The sequence below is a fragment of the Daucus carota genome, chromosome 6 (assembly GCF_001625215.2).
Source record: "Daucus carota subsp. sativus chromosome 6, DH1 v3.0, whole genome shotgun sequence".
NCBI classification, from domain to species: Eukaryota; Viridiplantae; Streptophyta; class Magnoliopsida; order Apiales; family Apiaceae; genus Daucus; species Daucus carota.
In genome coordinates this window covers 25,447,940-25,469,763 of record NC_030386.2, presented here as the reverse complement: position 1 = coordinate 25,469,763, position 21,824 = coordinate 25,447,940, and the positions used below count along the sequence as shown (strand labels likewise).

The following is a 21,824-nucleotide window of genomic DNA, read 5'->3' as shown; positions in this document are numbered from 1 at the left end:
ATTGCACCTCAATTAACTAGGAGAATGATCTCTGATTTCCTCCGAGTAAGTTTAAATCCTGCTTTAGATAGGGTAAAGTAACCATATACTCGACATAGGGTAAAGTTTAAACAGTGTTTCTTACTTATTTAATAATGAACCTATGTATAGTGGACTCCAACAAGTCATAGTACATCCATATCCAGCAGTGAGTCTATAATTTCTGTATTATAACTATTTTTCATTATAATCTCTCCTACAACTCTAAGACGAGCTGTTTGTGTCACTTTTATAGGAACAAGGTCTGTACCAAGTACTCTGACCAGCAACACTTCAACACTTCTTACCTTATATCTGAATTCTGATACAAGCTCAAAAATATATTATGAGGAGAATGTAGTAAACAATTGTCATACTAAAATACGTGTATTTTCTTAACACATTTTTCAGATTGAGTTAGTAAGTATTGACTTTGATTATAATTCAAGCACCTTGCACACCGTCATTTCCATGTATTCTGAGAAATTTTAAAAATTGTGATAAACTGTTTCCAAATTTTAATAATATTTGCGAGAATCATGATATGGAGAGTGTAGGAGAGAACAATGAAGAGAATGTCATGTTCTTCGGTGTACCAAAATTAATTGAGAGATTGATTGCAGGTTGTCTCTGAGTAAGTTTCTGTTTTTTTAGTGTCACAGTCCTTCCTTTTTAATCAACATGTTCTTTTTTTCGGTGTTTGATGATGAAGAAAAACAGATCATCAATAAGATAATAGATTTTAAAAGTTTTTCATTGTTAATTTGTATAGTTGTTTAATAGTGTTTTTTATATGCAGTATACACACATGTCTAATTCTATATATATTTTTTGAATTTAAAGAGGTTAATAGATTTTGTACTAAGATCTAAGTACGCGGAGTGTATCCAAAATTCTCTATGGTTTAACTATGTTTTGTCGCTGTAAAAAATACACATATATAAAATTTTTTACGAGGATTCCCGCACGTGAAGCGCTGGCAAAATTCCCTAGTATCTTTAAAAAGATATACATGTACATATGAAATCAATTAAATTAATCAAAATAAAAAGATGATAAATCAAAATAACTAATTAACAAATTTAATGGGGTATAACATTACCTCATTTTAATGTAATCTTGTGAAAATATTTTCGCTATATTTTAATATTAAATATTAAATATTAAATATTTTAAGAAAAGGCGATTGGTAGCTTAATAGGTAGCTTTACAGTTTTCGAATTTTGAATGCGATATCGTAAAAAAAATCTTCTTGGTTAGGAAGTCTTTCCATTATTAATCTGAAATAAATAGGAAGTTAATAATTATTTTGAATTTTGAATTCAGTTACTCATTATGCAATGAAGGCATGTGTATATTCGGATTTATTACGTGTTTTGCACAGTTATATAACCTAGTGCTAGGTATATTTGGTATTAACAAAACATCCTGACTCTACTGGTCTTGGCCTTTTCTCACCCCGCCGCAACTCAACCGCAATGTCAGGTATCGACGGAGACAACCTTCTCTTGAAGGACTTCTATTTCCCGCCCTTCGATTCCATACAAGCCCATCACGTCCGTCCCGGTGTTGCTGCCTTGCTCAACAAACTCGTCAGTATTTTATTATATATTTTTACGTATCCATGAACCCACTCTAAGCACTAACATTAGGGCTTATTTTTATTGATACGTATTTTTGTGCATGCGTCCATCTTTATTAACGATACAAAGACCAATGAGCACACTAACAGAAAATTCGATATAGGTGGATTTTGGAGTGTATATATAACAGAAGAGGGTTTTAATTTTGTCTGATTAGGAAAATGAATTGGCTGAATTGGAGAGCAGTGTGGAACCGTCATGGCCGAAGCTGGTGGAGCCATTGGAGAAGCTAGTTGATCGGTTGGAAGTGGTTTGGGGAGCTGTTAATCATCTCAAGGCCGTCAAAGATAATCCTCAACTCCGTACTGCCATTGAAGAAATTCAGGTATGATTGGGCTCTTTAATTGTTTTTTGTATCTTTCGAGTTTTCGTTGCCTTCTAATATCTTAAAATTGGGATATCTTATGACATTACTCATTTTACATTCGGCTGTTGGTGTATTTGTAAGGTTTTTTGATAGTGTTTTGTAAAATCTTATTTGTTGATACTAATCCCAAATAACTTGACTCATGTTATTGGTTTTTACGATATTGTATTATTTTTTCTTTTTTCAGCCTGAAAAAGTCAAGTTTGAGCTCAAGTTAGGACAAAGTTTACCAATCTACAATGCTTTTAAGGCTATCAAAGAATCTTCCAGTTGGGACACACTAAGTGAAGCTCGTAAGCGTATAGTGGAATGTAAGTCATTTCCCACATTCTTTTAGCACTTTCATATGGAGCTATATCTCCAAACATGTTTAGGTCCATAAATTCTATGATTGTCAGTTGTAAACATCCATCCAAAGTCACCTTTTCTTTCTTAAACTCACTCCCTTGAGATTGTTCTTTAACCACATAAAGATTCAATTTTTATTTTTCAAATTTTATATTTAGCATCTACTTTGGATAGTGTCATTGAATTATCCGAGCTCACTTTGTCATTTATTCAGTTTAGGGACTTTCTTGTTCTGTAACTCTGGTGAATTTCTGCCTTCTCGAAACTTTATCAGTGAGGAGAATGATGCATATCTCGAAGAATTTTATAATATTTGATGCTTATCTCCAAGAGTTTATACCACACACATTCTTCAGAACATGGACTACACTAGTTCCTTCTTCCTTTATGATATATTACTTAATGATACTTCCCAACAACTTGCATTCCCAATATATGCAGCTCAAATAAAGGTGGCTGTTCTTAATGGCATCTCACTTGAAGATGAAAAAAGGGACCAGTTCAACAAAATTGAACAGGTAAGCTTTGTAACTTATTATGCTTTCAGCGAAGATATATACTGTGCGGTGAGTCACATGTTAATTATCTTTTTGGAACATCTATACAAGTAAGCCTGTACAAGGGATCTGTATTTAGATTGGAATTAAAAAATCACCCTATAGGAATATGACAATTTGAAAGTTAATTATTGATTATTTCGATTCCTTGTGTCTTTAAATGCAGGAACTGGTGAAGCTTAGTGAAAAATTTGAGGAGCATGTTTTGGATGCCACAAAGAAGTTTGAAAAACTAATAACTGAGAAGAAAGAGATTGAAGGGTTGCCGGCTACTGCTTTAGGTTTGGGTGCACAAACAGCAGTGTCCAAGGTACTCTGTACCGAAATACATCAATTTGTAGTCACATATGTTACCTACAGTACACTTGCTTTTCTATCTCACTCTACAATTGTGTATAATACAACAGGGGCATAAAAATGCTACTGCTGAAAATGGTCCATGGGTTATAACATTGGACGACCCAAGTTACATGTCAGTCATGCAACATGCTAAAAATCGAGATTTGCGCAAGGAAGTATATCTTGCTCGGTTAACCCTCGCTTCTAGTGGCGAGCTTGATAATATGGGAATTATTGATCAAATTCTGAAGCTTAGATTGGAAAAGGCCAAGCTTCTAGGCTATAACAACTATGCTGAGGTATGAGTATGATTCTCCTGCAGTACTCCTTTTGAGACATGCTTATAAGGTGAATGTTATCAGGTATCTATGGCAACCAAGATGGCTACTGTTGCCAAAGCTGAAGAGCTCCTTGAAAAGCTTCGTGCTGCTTCCTGGGATGCAGCTGTTAAAGGTATTATGTAGGTGTTATTTTCATACAATTCAACAGTTTAGGGTTTATGAGTAGTTACAGGGAAAAGCCCCCAAATAGAGATAAATGTTGTATAACAATGCAGGCTGCGCCATTTTAATTTTAGTGTTTTACACTTTAAGCCAAAGCCTCTTCCATTTATGTGGTAGTTTAGTATATAACTATCAGGAGAATACCCCTATATAAGGTTAGTTGTTGTCTATAGCAGTAAAGAGTAAGTTTATGTGTAATCCAGTTTCATATTTTTACACTGCATAAGCTTTAGTCATGTGTCAAGTAGTGCTTCACAAGTAGAGCTAAAACCTTTGCCAATTATGGTAGATTTATCTGAGGGGAGCATAGCTAGTGACTACTGATTCCCCTTTTTGCTTTGACTGTATTGATTGAAGTTTGCAAATTACAGACAACATTTGTAGCCGATGCTTACTCGTCAGATGATGTAACATTAAAATTATGATCTGTTTGGTATTATGATACAATAACATTACTCAGCAGTCAAAAATAGTCCATTAAGTCCTTGTAGCTTGCTTGTTCCAATTTTTGCAACCTTAAGATACATTGTAAAGCTGTCTGATCGTCATTGCTAGATGCCTAAGAAAGATCTACAAACTCGCTTGATAGTACTCGTATGATTATATTAACAACATAAAAGAGATGTAATTGCTTTGATCTGGCTCTGATCTTGGTAGATATGGAAGAACTCAAACAATTCTCAAAAGATCAAGGTGCTCTAGAAGCAGATGATTTGACCCATTGGGATACAACGTTTTGGAGTGAGAGGCTGCGTGAATCAAAATATGAAATAAACGAGGTTTGTTACTGTCCTTTTTAAACGTAGTTTCTATCACTGCTAACCAGTGTAAGATGCATGACGAAGCATACTCTAGTTGTACTTTATATATAATTGAGGCTTTTTAACCAGTTGATGAAATATATGACGACCAGATTCCGTTGTTTGGCGACTTCAGATAATTTTGTTATTGTAATATTTCCAGAAAAATATTTTTGGTTTTACTTATTCTGAAATCCGGTACATTGGGCTTGCTCAAATAGTGATGATACACATTTTAGATGTTAGCAGTGTTGCTATAAGCTGCCATCAAGAGTCTACGCGTTACCAGGATCCTCGCCTTTTGCTTTTGTGATATAAGATTATCAGATATTGACCTTTTACTACGTATTCTATGTCTGTGCAGAGTTTCTAGTCTTCTAGAACCTTTCTATGTAGGTTTCATTTTAAGATTTAATGCTTCTAAATCTCTTTAATTTCAGTCATACTGATGAAACTTGTATGTGACATTTTTCAACTCTATGGCAATAGTGGCCCTTCTCGAATACTGTTTATGTTTAATTTTTGTTGTTCTTCTTGTGTTGTATAACTAGAATTTTAAAACTTTTGCACGGATGTGCTGGTGTGCTACTAACATGACTTATACAGGAACAATTACGCCCCTACTTCTCATTCCCTAAAGTTATGGATGGCCTTTTCAACCTTGCCAAGATGCTCTTCGGTGTTGCCATAGAGGCAGCTGATGGTTTAGCCCCGGTAATCATGGTCTTATGATGCACTGTATTTTATTGCCATGTAGCAGGCGATGTATCATACTGATGATATTGTGTTGTTGTTTTCTAGGTGTGGAATAACGACGTCAAATTTTATTGTGTCAAAGATTCTTCTGGCAGTCCTATTGCATACTTCTACTTTGATCCATATTCTCGTCCATCTGAAAAGCGTGGAGGAGCGTGGATGGATGAAGTTGTCGCCCGGAGCCGCGTAATGTCACGTGATGGTGCTCCTGCTAGGTTGCCTGTTGCACATATGGTGTGCAATCAAATGCCTCCAGTTGGAGACAAGCCTAGCCTTATGACTTTTGAGGAGGTAAGAATAATAATTTTTGGGCAGATATAATATAACCGAAGAGTGAATATCACTTTTTTTTTAATCTATTTACAGTTCTGTAAATTTTGACTGCGAACTGCCTAATTTTCAGGTTGAAACTGTCTTCCATGAATTTGGTCATGCACTCCAGCATTTGTTAACTAAAGAAGATGAGGGTCTTGTAGCTGGTGTTAGAGGCATTGAGTGGGATGCTGTTGAATTACCTTCACAATTCATGGAAAATTGGTGTTACCACAGGTACATTGTTTAATACAGTATATATTTCTAAATAAATTTGATAATTAGAATATTAATAGTAGCTTATTTCATCAAAGAAGGGTATTGTAAAAATCAGTAGTTACCTCGTGGAAGAGAGTTCTAGTCTCACAGTTGAATGCCTTTAGGATATAAATGATGAATTGATGTTAATTGCCTTTCTAGTTTCTGACATCATTCTAGCTGCTTCTAATGTTCTCCTTGGTCTTAATACAAACTGTTCTGTTTTTTCCCAAATGTTAGGGCGCACACAGTAAACATAGTTTTTTTTTTGTTATGTATTGTTTGTTCTAGATTATGTCGAAATCCTAAACAATTATTGATAACTTCGGGATCGTACAAACTTCAATATTCAAAACAAGTGTCAACCCTTCATATCTTAAGGGGAAGTCACAGGCACTCGGAGTTCTATATAGTAGAAAGATAAATAATAGTTATAGATTCTGGGGACTATCAGATGCACAATAATTTTATTTATTGCTACTTTGACACCTTCAGATGCCCAAATCCTTTTTTACTGGACATGAATACCTAAATCTGTATCAGTATCAGCAATAACTAGCACAATTTCCTTTTTTCTTATAATGAAAGATTCCTACTTTTTATATTCATTGTTGTAGGGATACCTTGATGAGCATTGCAAAGCATTATGAAACTGGGGAGAGTCTCCCAGAAGATATATATTCAAAGCTTCTTGCAGCTAGGACTTTCCGTGCAGGCTCATATAGTCTTCGCCAGGTCAGTGAAACATCCCCATTCCTATTTTGATTTAAGAGCACACATATTTGGCTTCTGGTTGGTGTTTTCAAAGTTAATATATTAAAGTGAACAGCAATTTGGATGTTAATTTATGAATGTAAATGGCACAAGAACTCTCTTCACCACTATGCATAACATAAAGCCTTGAGTTAACATGTAATATATAATATACATTTTTTCTTATATCCCCATCAGCATATGATATATTAGTTTGATTAACTAATGGCAAATAACACTGAAAGATGTGACATAAATCAGACTGTGGATTGTTATTTTTATCATTAGTTATAACACAAGATTATTTTTATTCACCTAAGTTCTTGGTGTCACATATTCAGTTACGTGATTAGCCTTGTATATCTTTACAAGTCTAGAACAAACGAATCTTGTTGAATATAGTGAGTTACAATCCCATCAAGTATATTTTGAAACTCCATTGTTTCTACTCTTATCACTCCTTTGTGTGGTGTGGTCAATTCTGTGTAGCTTCCAAACTTGTATTTATCTATTTTCATTCATCTATGTTCTTTTGGTGCTCTCTGTCTTGCTAAAATCTGGGTTGTAATATTTGTTAGCAAAATATACCGATGGCTTACAAATCAACAGTTACAAAGAAGGAAGTGGAATTCTTCTGATTTTTCTGCATCTTTTGTTGCTTGCATAATTCTTTGTAGATAAGATCTGCTAGTCTTGATCTGGAGCTGCACACGAAGTATGTACCTGGGGGGTCTGAATCTATATTTGATGTTGATCAAAGGATTAGCCAGAAAACACAAGTGATCCCTCCACTTCCGGAGGATAGGTTTCTTTGTGGATTTAGCCATATTTTTGCAGGTTTTTTCTTCCTAATAATTTTACTTGATCATCAATTAATTTCTAGTTTAAGTGTTGCAACTTTTTGCAGCTTAATATAATTATTTCCTCTTCCTCCTGGAACTAATATTTCCTTTTTGGTCTGATGGAACGAATGGATTAACAGGTCCTTATGCAGCTGGATACTACAGTTACAAGGTAGGATTTATGTTCGTTTTTCTTTCTCACGTGTATCTTTAACTTTTGTTTTCGGATTGCATGGGTTGAAAGTAACAACTTATCTATGTCTCAACTTTAATATTTAAGCACGCCTTTTATTTTTCTATAAATATCTTTTATTTATAATTTGTCAGTATTCTCGTCCTGTTCTGTAAACAAATTCCTAGTACAATATTATGTGTTTAGTTTAGGTCCTTTACAATTTAAAGTCGGTCTTAGTAAATGCTTTTGTTTGGTTCTTATCTGCTGTAAACTTGCTGCCTCAGCAAATTATGAACTGTAATTCTCTTGTGTCTAGCTGAAAGTCTAAAAATATGTACCAAGGTTTCCATAGAAGTATCTCGACCTGGGAGTGATTTTAGTGAATGCTACTACGAATAAAAGCTTTCAATATTCTAAAATAAACTGTCTGATATTGGCAGTGGGCTGAGGTACTGTCTGCTGATGCTTTCTCTGCATTTGAAGATGCTGGTTTAGACGACATTAAGGTATGAAATAAGACAGTTTATAATTTGATTACTTAAATATTCAAGCTTACTTTCCTTGGTCAGCTTTTCCCAAGGGCATCATTCCTAAGAGGGCGTTTTCTCTTGGGAGAAATTTAGATACATTGATCCCGTAGTTCTTTCCTATGTTGGTAGCATCTTCATATTAGGCACTAGAACCCGATCATTCATTTCATTTCCTCGAATTAATTATTCTAATCCCTCCATGCCTTAAATGGTAGTTTCTTTGGTACTGGTAGAAAAAACTATGGTGTTTTGCAGGAACTACAGAGGTCACTGATATACATTGTACTAATCAAGTATATAACCATAGCAAGGTTTTGTGTTTTGAACAGGCTGTGAAAGAAACAGGGAAGAAATTCCGAGAGACTATACTTGCTCTTGGAGGTGGGAAGGCACCCCTAGATGTAAGATGAGATGAAGTTTCCGTATATTTAAATGATGGGGCAGAATCTTTAGACAGTTTCAATCTTTAAATGTGTTGTTACTGAATCTTGATCATAGGGGTTGGTTTTATTTCAGGTTTTTGTGGAATTCAGAGGGCGCGAACCGTCTCCGGAGTCTTTGCTTAGGCACAATGGCTTGTTGGCAGTTTCTGTTTAAATTCTAGGCCAAAAGTTTCTTCCACACACTCCCTCAGTATACACAAACCTGGAAGGATTCTTATGGTGATTTTTATGCTAAAATTTCTTAATGTTTGCGAGCTATTTGCTATAAAACTATTGACAATATGCAAAACATCACCTGTACAAAATGATTCGCTACATAATCGAACTCGCTTATGTCTCCAATACGATGAAACGGAGGATACTTAACTTTTTAGTAAATTAAGAGGGGTGTATTGGATTGAGATTTTAAAACATTTTTTTGCATTCATGAAATCCAAGGGTATTCGATTGGGATTGTTTGAAATCCATTAAAATCTTGAGATATTCAATTGGGATTTTAAATTATGCTACAAAATCTGGTGGTATTCAATTGGGATTTTAAATTATGCTTTAAAATCTGATGGTATTCAATTGGGATTGTTTAAAATCCATTAAAATTTGATGGTATTCAAATGCTGATGGATTTTTTTTCATTTCATAAAATGATGGATTTTGTGGCATTCTTCAGTGTATTTTAAGTTTTTTGAAATCCTACCAAATTCAATGGGATTTTGAAGCATTGTACTTAAATCCTATCAACTCTGCGACATTTCATCAAGAATCCGCATAAAATCAAAATATCATACAATCCATTAAAATCCATAAACTAAAAACAATGTATTAAAATCCCAATCGAATACAAAAAGGGGAAACACATGCACGATGCACTCTGAAAAATGAACAAGTTTTCTATTTGGAGATGTTCAAGAGTTGGACTAATTTCTTAGTTGTCCTTTTCGTGAACCTTCTCATGCTAATCTTCGCATATGGTTATTGATAAGTTCCGGGACATCTGTATTATCAACTGTTAGATCATTTGACGACTCACAGACCTAACAAGAATCAACTACCCTGATCCGACGTCCTGAGAAATTCTAAGACCAGTACATCTGGTTTCACCTGTTCCTCGCAGAACCTGCATAGTCTGCAGGTTCTACTCTTCACCCTCTTAACCAGGCTCTCCGTTCTTTTCACAGGTGCCATTAGTCGGCACATCTGTGTTATGATGAAGCTAGCTAATTATTGTTTTCTAGAATTTCAGTGATACACATTACGTGTGTACCAACTTCTTGATGCCCATTTCTCAGTAGTGTACAAAGAGGGCTACGACAAGATGTTCTCCAAGGAGGGCACATCTATACCCTCTTTCTAATTTTAAAGATACTGCCACACTTACAATCTTGACTGCATACATGATTACACATAAACTATAATCATATATGGTGAATAGCCGCGAGGTAATCTTCTTCATATAATTTTACGAGCTGGGTGAAATTAGACCAGAGTTTACGTTTGACTGTGTATGCAATTCTTACCTAAAGATCAAAGATATACGATGTCCTTGGATCGAGCTTATAACCTTCAATTTTCCCATAATGATGTATTTGGATTTCAGGAGCGGGAAGTCAATTATCTGCAACAAACTAAAGGGGGCAGCAACCAGCAGGTGTACGTCGGACCACCACCTGTGGAGCAAATAATCAATGAAGACATTATGAGAAATCCTTAATAATTGTCTTTTCACATTGCATTCATCATATGCATACATATATTCGTGCATATACAGTGATATACTTTCACTATTATTGCTTTCTATACTCTGTATCAGTAGCTATATCTTCAGGTTTAACTTTTTCACATCATGTATTTTTGACTGTGCCAGTAAAGAATGTTCAGTTCATCAAGGAGCAGTAAATTTTTATGACAATTTAAGTACATTAATTGTTCAAACAAAAGTATTGATGTTGCATGCCCGTTACAAATATAGAAACACCTTGCTTCAAAGTTTGAGCAACAGTTTATAAAGACTTATCAATCTAGGAGAAACAGTGAAGTTTGGTGTTCTTGGTGCCCCATGCCATGTGCGGGTTCACAGAGTAGATTAACTTGATGGAACACACAAGCAAACCAGACTTCAAATTCAACACAATACGAGTTCCCAAAGTTACAAACAGTTTGGTTTTTTTTTAGTGAACTATGGAAGCTAGAGAAAAAACATAGAAAGTTATATAATATATTGACAGATAAGTGCCTTCCGGGATTAAAATTTAAAACCCACAACACAATGCTGAAAAGCTCAACTGAGAACTATCCCATCAACTACAATTCCTACTACAACAAGTAGCATTGGTTATAAACACTAGAGAAAGCAAGCCCCCCCAACAAAACCCTCGCGTCTCTTCTGAGCACACACAATGCAAGAAAAGGTTATTGAGGAAATAATTTGTAAAAATCTTCTAACGATAGAGTTATTAGCTAGTAGATGACAGCAGACGAATAGCTAGTTGTTCAATGGATAAAGATTGTTCAGTCAATTCAATTTCATTATAACCAAGAAAAGGCCACTAGAGAAAGTTTGATAATGGTGGGACTCGAAGCTTTCACAATCTGAAAAATGTGGATCACACATTGCCAAATTATGCAGGACAATAGAGAGTGGGGAAGCTTTTGTCTTCTGCAACACTTGGAAAAAAGGATACTTACCATGTACTACACAAAAAAGCATTTATAATTGAGCATGCTACAAGGTTTTTTAATTATAGTATTTGGCATCAATGGAAAAGGTCACTAGTTTTAGTTTGTGACAATTCTTAGTCCAAAAGGGAATAACTTATTTGATTATAATTCACCAGACTAGGTACACTGAGGTGGCTGGGCTTACAACTATATGCTCAAATCCCTTGATAACAAGTCTGCAAAGGAAAATCTAATAGTTAGGACTGTCTGTTGCTCTTAGCTACAAATCCATTTACTTGGGCCAGCCCAACTGGATAGTAAGTCCACCGGGCTAAAAGAAACCTACTAGATTTTGGAGTCAGTTAAGTTATCAGCATCATAAGCATACTACTAAAGACTATTCAGAATTTGGTTTTAGAATGCTAAAATACCATGTTGAAATAGGAGGACTGACCTTTATGATCTCTGCACAAGAGCCTAAGCCACAAGAGAGAATTACGGGGAGGTCGTTTTATCAGGCCATCATGAGGAAGCAACCTTCAAATATCCTGAAATTATAAATTTTAGTTGGAATAATCACGCTTGCTAGATGTCCTTGCAATCAGCCGTTTGGAGGGTAACGTTTCCGTGCCTGAAGTTAAAGCTAGAAACAAAGTTCTCATCCAATATGCATTTACAAGTTGAGGATAATCTTTCCAACTTTTCTCTAACAAGGATTCACTGGTTTTAGCCTCATGCATGATAAAGGTTTAGCAACTCAGATCATCAAACCTTACCAGTTACCTTCCCAATCCCATATTCAGGAAAATCAAAAGGATAAATGGAGTAGAAATTACTGTTGTCACGCCTTAAATAAATATAAATATACCTGCCTGATTAATTGATGCAAACAAAACATAACACAGTAGCATTTCTTGAAAATTATGAAGTCACTGAAGTTGATATTTAATTTAGTAGTACAGCTGATAATTCCCCAAACATGACAAATTAAATGTATAATACACTTAGACCATGCATTCAGTGAGAATACAACAGACACTTGACTTTTAAGCTGAAATTCAACTGACATCCTGAGCTAAAAACTGCAAAGTACAAGTATGGTGCCAAAGCAAGTTTGCTAACGCTGAAGCTTAATGAGAAGATCTCCCGTCACCTTCAGTGATAACATCTTTGAAAGCTCCACCACTGGGTATCATAGGCAGTACATGCTCCTGATGTGGTACGATAACATCCAACAGATATGGCCCAGGATAATCTAGCATCTTCTGTATGGCAGCCCGAAGCTCCCCCTTCTTTGTCACCCGAGCTGCTTCTATGTTGCAAGCTTCCGCAAACTTCAACATGTCTGGAAAAATCTCAGACTCATTTTCTGGGTCACCCAAGAATGTATGCGCTCTGTTGGACTTGTAAAACCTGTCCTCCCACTGAACAACCATGCCCAAGTGTTGATTATTTAGAAGCATGATCTTAACCGGAAGTTGCTCCACTCGAATTGTTGCCAACTCCTGGACATTCATAATGAAGCTTCCATCCCCGTCAATGTCCACAACTACACAGTCAGGTCGTCCAACAGCAGCTCCAATAGCAGCAGGCAGCCCAAAACCCATTGCACCTAATCCACTCGATGTCAACCACTGCCTAGGCCTGTTATACTTGTAAAATTGTGCAGCCCACATTTGATGCTGTCCTACCCCAGTACTTATAATCGCACTTCCATTAGTCAGTTCATCAAGAACCTGAATTGCATATTGAGGAGGAATTGCTTCTCCGAATGTCTTAAAACTCAACGGATAATTCATTTTCTGTGCGGCCAACTCCTCCCTCCACTGTGAAAATTCTCCTTTAACACTTCCTTCCTTGCTCTCAAATATCTTATTCAAACCATTCAAAGCCAGTTTCACATCAGCACAAATCGATACATGGGGTATCTTATTTTTCCCTATCTCTGCAGAATCAATATCAATATGAACAATCTTAGCCCGACTAGCAAAAGCCTCAAGCTTTCCTGTCACACGATCATCAAACCTCACCCCAAATGCAAGCAACAAATCACTCTGATCCACAGCATAATTAGCATAAACAGTCCCATGCATTCCAAGCATTCTAAGCGACAAATCATCCGACCCCGGAAACGCTCCAAGACCCATTAAAGTACTAGCCACAGGTATCCCAGTTAACTCCACAAATCTCTTCAACTCCTCACTCGAATTCAAACACCCCCCACCCACATACAAAACAGGCTTCTTCGACTCCCCAATCAACCTAACAATCTGCTCTAAAAGCCCGAAATCAGGAGTCTTAGGCAACCTAGACACATAACCATTCAACCTCATTGGTTGATCCCAATCAGGCACAACCAACTGCTGCTGCACATCTTTAGGTATATCAATCAAAACAGGCCCCGGGCGACCCGATGAGGCCAAAAAGAAAGCCTCTTTAACAATTCTTGGAATATCCTCAACATTCAAAACAAGATAATTATGCTTAGTAATAGACCTTGTTACCTCAACAATAGGTGTTTCCTGAAACGCATCAGTCCCAATCATTCTCCTAGGCACTTGCCCCGTAATCGCGACAATCGGAATACTATCAAGCAAAGCATCAGCAAGTCCACTGACCAAATTGGTAGCACCAGGGCCAGAAGTGGCAATGCAGACACCTGGTTTCCCAGTAGCACGAGCATACCCTTCGGCAGCGAAAACCCCGCCTTGTTCGTGGCGGGGGAGAATATTCTTAATCGCATTAGAGCGGGTAAGAGCCTGGTGGATCTCCATGGAGGCTCCACCAGGGTACGCGAAGACGTGATTAACGCCTTCGCGTTCAAGGGCTTCGACCAGAATGTCGGAACCCTTTCGGGGTTCGGAAGGGGGGAAACGGGAGGTGTGAGTTGGGATTGGGGAGGGGGAGGTAGGGTGGGAGAGAACGTTGGTGATGTGGAGAGAATGGCGGCGGAGAGAGACAGGGGAGGGAGGGAAGGGGAGAGAGAATGGGGAAGAGGGGTTTAGGGATTTGAGGGAAGAGAGAGATGGTGGTGCAGTGGTGGTCATACGAGCTTTTGCGGCGGTGCTGGCCGCCATTGAGAGAGAGAGAGCGAGAGAGAGAGAGAGAGTGTTTGTGGAAGTGTGGTGTGTGGCCAGTGCTGTTTACTATTTTGTCAATGTATGGCTGATATATCAGTTCAAGTATGGAGAAGTGGCATATCGTTTCTTTATCGACAGATTGTGCTAATTAAACATTTCGTTTGGTCAAGTAGAATTGAGAGATGCCTGACGGGAAAAAAAAAAAGAAAAGTAGAATTGAGAGATGAGTATAAATTTTTAGAAATAAATCTGTATTTTTCATATAATATTGATCACTTATAAATTGTATGATCTAATTTGTTAATACTGATTTCCTTATAAATATGAAAAGTAAGCTTAAGTTTTTTATTAAAGTTGCATAAAAGTAATTACTTCAATAACAATAAACATAATTTATAATAATCTCATTCGTTCCATTCAATTGTATACATTTGTTTTTCACTGCTCGACAATCATTTTAAAACTCTTACAAAGTATAGTTCTAGAATTTATTTTTAATTTTTTTTGTATAAAATGAATGTTATATTTTTATAAAAAATGGAAAATCTTAAAAATAAGATACAAAACTATGTGTTTTTAAAGCATTAAAATCTGCGCTGCGTCCCCGTCCTCAATGTATATACTATTGGCTGGTCCGGAGAGAATAATAAAGTATATGCACGTAGCGGGCACAAAAATTATAATTAATCAACTAAATTAACCATCTTTTATATGACATATATTCATCTAAAATTATAAAACTTCTTGTCTCCTTTTAACTCGATTTTTAATAATCAACTAATCATTAATTTTGACTATTTCGTAAAATTGAATTGAGCGTAAAAAATTTAGAAGGGTGTATTGCATTGAGATTTTAAACTATTTTTATTCATTCATGAAATTTGAGAGTATTCGATTGAGATGGTTTGAAATCTATTAGAATTTTGGTATATTTAATTGAGATTTCAAATTATACTGCAAAGTTTGGTGGTATTCAATTAAGATTTTAAATTATATTTTAAAATCCGATGGTATTCAATTGAAATTGTTTGAAATTCATTAAAATCTGAAGATATTCAAATGACGATCGATTTTGTTGCATTTATTTTGTGAGATTTTTCAGTGTATTTTAAGTTTTTTGAAATCCCACCAAAATCCATGAGATTTCGATGCATTATGTTAAATCCTATCAACTCTGCGACATTTTATCAAGAATCCGCACGAAATCAAAATTACATACAATCTATTAAAATTCATGAACTAAAAACAATTCATTAAATTCCGAATTAAATACACCCCTTAAGTTTTATAATTGATATATTTTACGAACAGCAATGTAGATTTTGAATAATGGTCTCTGAAAAACTTGTGCATGAAGCTGGAATAGCTCAGTTGGTTAGAGCGTGTGGCTGTTAACCACAAGGTCGGAGGTTCGACCCCTCCTTCTAGCGTTTTTGTCGGTTTTCCACCTTACTAATATTGTTTAATACTTTTTTACCATACTTTTCCAAATACATCACAAAAGCTACATCACAAAAGCATGAACCACAAGAAATCAAGCATACTCCTTGGGGAAGGGTGAGCAGATCAAGCACTAATGATAACAAATTGTTACAAGTCTTATATAATTCACATCATTAGAGTAATCCATATTTGTTCAAGTTAAACATTCATTGCTGAGATATAAACATAGAAGTAGATACAGTTTCTAATCTCCAAGCTGAACAAGCATAGCACTACACCAGGCTTCTAGAGCAGCTCTTTGGCCATCATATCATATCGTTAGCATTCGATACCAGAACGTCCAGTGACCTACAAAAAAAAAACACGGAAACTTACTGAAATCAACAATCCAGATTTCTGAAACTTCTCGAGTAATACACATATATAGGATTAGAATGTTCCACAAGGGAAAAAATCTGTAACAATAAGGACAGTTACCATCAAGAAGAACAGCACTGATATATACTTAATGTACAAGCGAAAGGGAGACTATAGATAATGAAACGAAAATTGGAGCTCTAAATGGCGAACAACTGAGCATACGTTAACAAGAAAAATAAATACCGGCAGTGATTTAATTTGAGAATGCAATGTTGCCAAAAAGTAGACTGTATATGATACAGGAAAAAACTTGAGGTTTCTGAGGTGCATGAAGTATTATGAATTAATTCATTCTAATAGCAAGTACAGTATAATCAAGTATAATTAATGTTCAGATAATTTTACCCTGAAATAACAATATATAGATTCCAGGTCTAGTGAAAAATAAACATCTGTAACCAGCTGCAGGCTAGCTTCACATTAAGAGAGAGGAGGGATGAGGCGTAACAAGTGCCAGATTGGTTTGTTGATAGCATCCTAGAAATCAACTAAAGAAAAGTAATCTAATCTTGTGAGATAGCATTATTCCATTAGCCAACAATACAGACGAGTAGAAACCTGAAGTGCCATCTGTATTAACCGCTTTTATGCCAGTTCAGAAGAAAAAGCTAACTTCGAAAAATTGATAAGAGTACTTTATATCACAAATCTGCAAAGAAGCGTCTCTCTTGCAAGCATATAGCAAAGAGATCATTGTCTACTGGTCAAGATATTAGACTTCGAATCCAGTAAACCTAGATTCATATACATATGTGGGACCTTTTTTCGTTCCTCTTTTTTTTTTTTTGTTCTGTATAACAGTATAAGAAACGAATATGCACTTTTGATATCTCTCAGAATAGACCATAGAAAAAACTCAATGCATGCTTAACTATACAACTGTCCGAAATCTTGCAGTACAGTGGTAAGTTTCGAAGTCCAGCATCTACCAATAAACAACCGATCATCCCATGCTCTATTGGTCTGTGCATATGATTCTAAATATAATAATCTGATGTCAGCACTCCCCAGCAAAAATGTATTTCACCCCAAACTAGTTCAAATAGACGTACAATATATCATCCTACTTAGTCCACGATTATCATTCTACTTAGTCAGGGAGGCCAAAATTGATACTATATGTACGATTAATATAATTGAACAGCAATCAGTGACTGCATATGCCTACTGTAATTTTCTTTTTGTGTCCTAGACTAAGGATAAGTAACTTAAGAATGTAATCACAGACAAATTCATTTTTGCTCTATATTTAATTAATTGCATAATTTCTTGTTCTTCATGGTTAGAAATTTGGTTAAAGGTTTTGTATTCTACAAGTTTGGGAAAATGACTAGGACTAGGTTTCTTTTTTCCTAACATTCATATCCTAACAAAAAGATTATGCCTCTACTGAGCTAATTAGAGCTAATATTGTCAAATACCAATGATTTATTTTACCTTCTTTAAGAAGCAGGAAATGATGAAGGAATAATATTTCTTTTGCTGGACATATATGCCACTAGATATAAAGATTTTGAAGTAACACAAACAAAGAATGTGAACTAAGCTTGTTTTGCTCCTGGTGCATTAATAAGTAAGCATATTTTAGATTTGTCTAGGAATCTACTCGTATGCTGAATATACTATGCCTGTGAACATGACGAAAAATAAGTAGAAAACAATTCTCAACTTTGTAGCCTTTTCATCACTGCAATGAACAATTTGCCAATCCTTCTACCAATTGAGTGATTGTATTATAGCACTATGGTATATTAGTGATTTGCAGATTTACCATGTACAGTATAATTTGGGGATGTTCTCGAAAGGGTTGTAATAAGTAAAAAGCCAACGAGTCCAAGGTTCTTTCACTATGATATACAGGGCAAGAAGATATTGAAAAGCACTATCTGACACCAAACACCCAACGCTTCTGCAAACTAAAAATCATCAGTCTAGAGCGCAACAACAAGATCTTCACTATAGATGACTACTAAGCGCCTAGCACCTATTGTTGTATGATAAATACCCTTCATTCTATAACTATGGTTAAAACTATATCTGATTATTAGTCAAGTGTGAAAAACTTTTCTTTTTCTTTCATCTGAACTGTTATTAGTTGGGAAATCAACTTAGACATAGTTATCTTTGGTGAAAAGAGCTTATTAGGTCCCATTACTTATAAAAAAAACAAATACTTTATACAAAGAAAACACGGCTTTTTTAAAAAAATAAGCAAAATAAGGAAATGTTAGCATAACAAACAAACAAACAAAGCTGGTTTGATAAGCTAAAAGAAACACCACATATGGTATGAGGGCCCTAAGAAAAAGAATCAGCTTTCATTGAAGACGAGTCTTCAACAGACACTCTGTTGATCATCCTACACCATGTTCCCAAATTTAGCCAATCATTAAGGGTCAAACATTATTCCATTAACTGATAACCTTACATAGAAAGCTAGATAATCAGAAGTCTTTTAAAAAAACAATTGTTCAAGAAAGAACTTCATATACCTATGAAAGTGAGAAATTGAACAATATTCATATCCCTTTACCATAACCAGAAAAAGGGAAACATTTCGACTATGCATATATCAAATCAAAAATTGAAAACCCCCTAAAATAAGCTATCCAATTGTACTATAAATAGTGAAAAATACAGAGAAAATAAAACAGTAATAGAAAAAAAATTACCTTTAGCCATCAAGATTATCCTGCTGACCACCGCTCCCATACGATCCATCCTCCGTCTGCCACACCGACTGCCACGCCTGAGAAGGCTGCGCATAAACCCCAGAACTCACATCCACCGCAGGCCTTCCCATCATTACCCCGCCCGGAGCAGGCTGACCCATAGGGGGATAATAATAAGGAACTCCACTAGCACTACCCCCCACAATTCCCCCTCCAACAGGCCCCCCCAAAACCAACCCAACACCCGCCTCATCCTTAATCTCATCCCTAGGCACAATATCAACCAAGAAATCAAATATATCCGTCCTGGTAATCGCGGCAGCAATGTCATTTTTCTGCAGTGTCCTCCTCTTATTCTCCTCCGCATGTAGCCAAGAACGTATAGTAAGTTCCAGAATGAAAAGCTCACAAGCCTTAGCAAACAAGATAGGAGCTTCCGCGGAGATCATCCTGACATCCTCATCTGCTTTCATGATTTTCTTGATTCGGGCTAATGGGAGCTGATGGTTCTTGAAGTCATTAGCTTGCTCGATATCTTGACGTTGATAAGTCCAGAACATCTGCAGCTGCTGCTGCTGCTGCTGCAGAAGGTGATGGTACGGCTGTGACTGTGACTGTGGTGGCGGGGTTGATGGGAATGCCTGGAGCTGCGTTGGGACTACACCGGTGGAAGGTGGTGGTGGTGGTGGTTGTGGGGTGGTGTTTGTTTCCATGCGGCGGTGATTGGTGGTGGGGTTTGAGATTTTCTCTTGGTGCTTAGCAAGAGAGTGGTGAGGTGGTGGGGTTAGATGGTGTGATTATGGATTATAGATAGAGAGATAGGATAAGTTATGCACACACTTGTTGTTGTTGTTGTCCTAGTACTACTACTTCATGTGGGATTGTGACTTCATCTTTTACATGATTTTTTCAAAGTTTTCAAAGAGTTTCTTAATGTTATACTACTATTTTTCCAAATAATTTTGGATTAGTTTATAATTTTCGAGATTTTTAAATTGTGTTTCAATGCACAAGAATATAATGTATAGCATTTACAGAAAAAATGATATTTTTCAAAGAAAATATATTTAACATGTGAAATAGAGAAATTCAATACAATAATCTTGTGAGAATGTATAAAGATACAACTGGTGGAAGTTTATGACAGTAACATATTTTACATATGGAACAAATTTGGCCTAAAGCTGCAGCTAATCCATATGCAGATAATAGGGCAAAGCACAACTTAATCCTCAGCATAGCTGTCTCAAAATAAACACTAAAATCGCGGTGAACATGACTTTCACTGAGGTTTATGATCTTTGAAATATGAATCTTTTGTGTCTCAATGAACTGATAACATGGATCATTTGAGCCGGTCGTGAGAGAATTTCACTCAAGAATGATTAAGCAATGAGAAAAAATTGTACCAAAGTAGAGACCTGTTCCTTGAGCAGCTTATCCCCTAGGATTTCTGTAGAGCTGAGCATAGACTCTTTTTGTCCGATAAACAACTATAGAACTCAAGATAGATGCAACAATACAAAGTCCTCCCAGAATCCAGCAAGTCAGTGAGTAGCAAATTGTGCCATAACAGGTAAGGGAATCGTCCTCTCCCATATATCCTATACTTTGATGTTTGATAGAAGCTTGTTTCCTTGCTTCGGAATCATATATACCACTAGCAATGATACCGGAGAAGATTAAAGAACCAGTTGGGCTGGACAATGCAAGGAAATTGTATAGTGCACCAAAACTTTTTAAACCAAACAATTCGGAGGCTGCAGCAGGAACAATAGCCCAGTGTGCTCCGTATCCAAGTCCCATCAGCACAGAGAGGACATAAATCGCCCCAGGTAACCCCATAGCATAGAAGAAGAGTGCAATCGCCATCATGACCTGAACCACAGCCATCGCTATTGGCCTTGGATAGGTATATTTCCTAGGACACATGGACAATACAGATTGAGGAGACGGAAGTGATAATATCAACAAAAACATCAAGCATATAATTATATAAGCCATGGTTTGGATCAAGTCATCACACACCTTATAATAATTTCGGAAAAGTAACCTCCACCAACACGTCCTAGAAAGTTCCAAATGCTAATCATGGATATAAATATATGTGTATTTTCGTATCCCAAAGATTCAGACATCTGTCCTAGATTATCCATTACTGTCAAACCAGAACCAGAAGCCAGTACAAGGGAAAAGAAGATTAGCCAGAAATCTGCTTTTAGTAATGCTTGCATTAAGGTGAAGTCCTCTCCTCTACGTGGTCCTCTTCTCTTCTTGACCCTCACTGCTCCGTCAGCAGCTGCTTGAAACAGTTTGGCTTGCAAATGAACAATTCTCTTTTGTCTCTCCACTACTGGAAGTGCATCTATTTCTGAGGTTTTTTCATCTTCCAACTCACTGAAAATGACCTCATTTGGTTCAGGCTGACTTGTATCTTGATTTTGAGGCTCGGGGAGAAGGCTCACCTCAGTTGGAGATTTAGGTGCCGGAGTAAAAACCAAAGTAATAGGAACTAGGATTGGAAGCAATATGATAAAGAGCAACACAACTGTCAATACATTAACAATGACTTGACTCATATTTGTCAAATCCTGAAGCAGCATAAATGCTAACAAATAAGCTGCAAGAACAAGGCAAACACCATAGACAAATAAAAAACTGGAATTATCAGTATCCCTAGCTTGTCGGTGACCTCTCACAGGTTTAACTAGAAACATTACAGCAGTAATGATTACTGTTGGACCAACTGCAATTGTCAAAATCAGCGACGTCTCACTTGGAAAGTTGAACATGAGATAAACTTGGGTCATAATTGCCCCACTCAGCCCAGCAAACCCCTTCAGTATGCCTACAACAGGGCCACGATTTTTGGGAAAGTTCTGGACACAGGCAACAAGAGCTCCAGTATTG

General features: G+C 36.4%; 4 protein-coding genes, 1 long non-coding RNA gene and 1 other non-coding gene across 6 annotated transcripts in view; 2 read left to right on the top strand and 4 right to left on the bottom strand.

Annotated features, from left to right (window-relative positions):
• The first annotated feature begins 1,466 nt into the window (after nucleotides 1–1,466).
• LOC135146947 (organellar oligopeptidase A, chloroplastic/mitochondrial-like) lies at nucleotides 1,467–8,986 on the top strand. The gene is made up of 17 exons (XM_064078877.1): nucleotides 1,467–1,610; nucleotides 1,819–1,986; nucleotides 2,216–2,339; nucleotides 2,818–2,894; nucleotides 3,100–3,243; nucleotides 3,341–3,571; nucleotides 3,635–3,725; nucleotides 4,433–4,554; nucleotides 5,182–5,289; nucleotides 5,377–5,622; nucleotides 5,735–5,880; nucleotides 6,519–6,636; nucleotides 7,332–7,491; nucleotides 7,637–7,668; nucleotides 8,112–8,177; nucleotides 8,531–8,602; nucleotides 8,718–8,986. The coding sequence occupies exons 1-17, from the start codon at nucleotides 1,497–1,499 to the stop codon at nucleotides 8,796–8,798; spliced, it is 2,100 nt and encodes a 699-aa protein (XP_063934947.1). The 5' UTR covers nucleotides 1,467–1,496; the 3' UTR covers nucleotides 8,799–8,986.
• Nucleotides 8,987–9,410: 424 nt separating this feature from the next.
• Nucleotides 9,411–11,472, bottom strand: LOC135146948 (uncharacterized). The gene is made up of 2 exons (XR_010284074.1): nucleotides 10,159–11,472; nucleotides 9,411–10,027 (listed from the first exon to the last, which is right to left on the bottom strand). It is a non-coding gene; the product is annotated as an uncharacterized LOC135146948 (long non-coding RNA).
• Nucleotides 11,473–12,183: 711 nt separating this feature from the next.
• Nucleotides 12,184–14,493, bottom strand: LOC108228060 (acetolactate synthase 2, chloroplastic). The gene has a single exon (XM_017403536.2). It carries the CDS (start codon nucleotides 14,374–14,376, stop codon nucleotides 12,430–12,432), a length of 1,947 nt encoding a protein of 648 aa, XP_017259025.1. The 5' UTR covers nucleotides 14,377–14,493; the 3' UTR covers nucleotides 12,184–12,429.
• Nucleotides 14,494–15,735: 1,242 nt separating this feature from the next.
• Nucleotides 15,736–15,809, top strand: TRNAN-GUU (transfer RNA asparagine (anticodon GUU)). The gene has a single exon. It is a non-coding gene; the product is annotated as a tRNA-Asn (tRNA).
• A 147-nt stretch (nucleotides 15,810–15,956) lies between these two features.
• LOC108224748 (nuclear transcription factor Y subunit C-1-like) lies at nucleotides 15,957–19,782 on the bottom strand. Its single transcript, XM_017399469.2, has 2 exons — nucleotides 18,915–19,782; nucleotides 15,957–16,170 (listed from the first exon to the last, which is right to left on the bottom strand). The coding sequence occupies exon 1, from the start codon at nucleotides 19,625–19,627 to the stop codon at nucleotides 18,917–18,919; it is 711 nt and encodes a 236-aa protein (XP_017254958.2). The 5' UTR covers nucleotides 19,628–19,782; the 3' UTR covers nucleotides 15,957–16,170; nucleotides 18,915–18,916.
• A 177-nt stretch (nucleotides 19,783–19,959) lies between these two features.
• Nucleotides 19,960–21,824, bottom strand: part of LOC108224226 (protein NUCLEAR FUSION DEFECTIVE 4) — a 3,642-nt gene continuing 1,777 nt past the window's right edge. Inside the window, exons 2-3 of the mRNA XM_017398738.2 lie at nucleotides 20,943–21,824; nucleotides 19,960–20,835 (exon numbers count right to left, since the gene is read on the bottom strand). The exon at nucleotides 20,943–21,824 is cut by the window's right edge and continues 44 nt beyond it. Coding sequence (XP_017254227.1) covers nucleotides 20,352–20,835; nucleotides 20,943–21,824 — 1,366 coding nt within the window. The 3' untranslated portion in view covers nucleotides 19,960–20,351. The remainder of the gene's footprint in view (nucleotides 20,836–20,942) is intronic.

Excerpts from the sequence above, each read along its gene's own strand:
- LOC135146947 (XM_064078877.1), top strand. The coding sequence starts at position 1,497 with ATGTCAGGTATCGACGGAGACAACCTTCTCTTGAAGGACTTCTATTTC. Across the intron at positions 1,611-1,818 it reads CTGCCTTGCTCAACAAACTC|GAAAATGAATTGGCTGAATT; the intron begins GTCAGTATTTTA and ends TTGTCTGATTAG. Across the intron at positions 2,895-3,099 it reads AGTTCAACAAAATTGAACAG|GAACTGGTGAAGCTTAGTGA; the intron begins GTAAGCTTTGTA and ends CTTTAAATGCAG.
- LOC108228060 (XM_017403536.2), bottom strand. The coding sequence starts at position 14,376 with ATGGCGGCCAGCACCGCCGCAAAAGCTCGTATGACCACCACTGCACCA.
- LOC108224748 (XM_017399469.2), bottom strand. The coding sequence starts at position 19,627 with ATGGAAACAAACACCACCCCACAACCACCACCACCACCACCTTCCACC.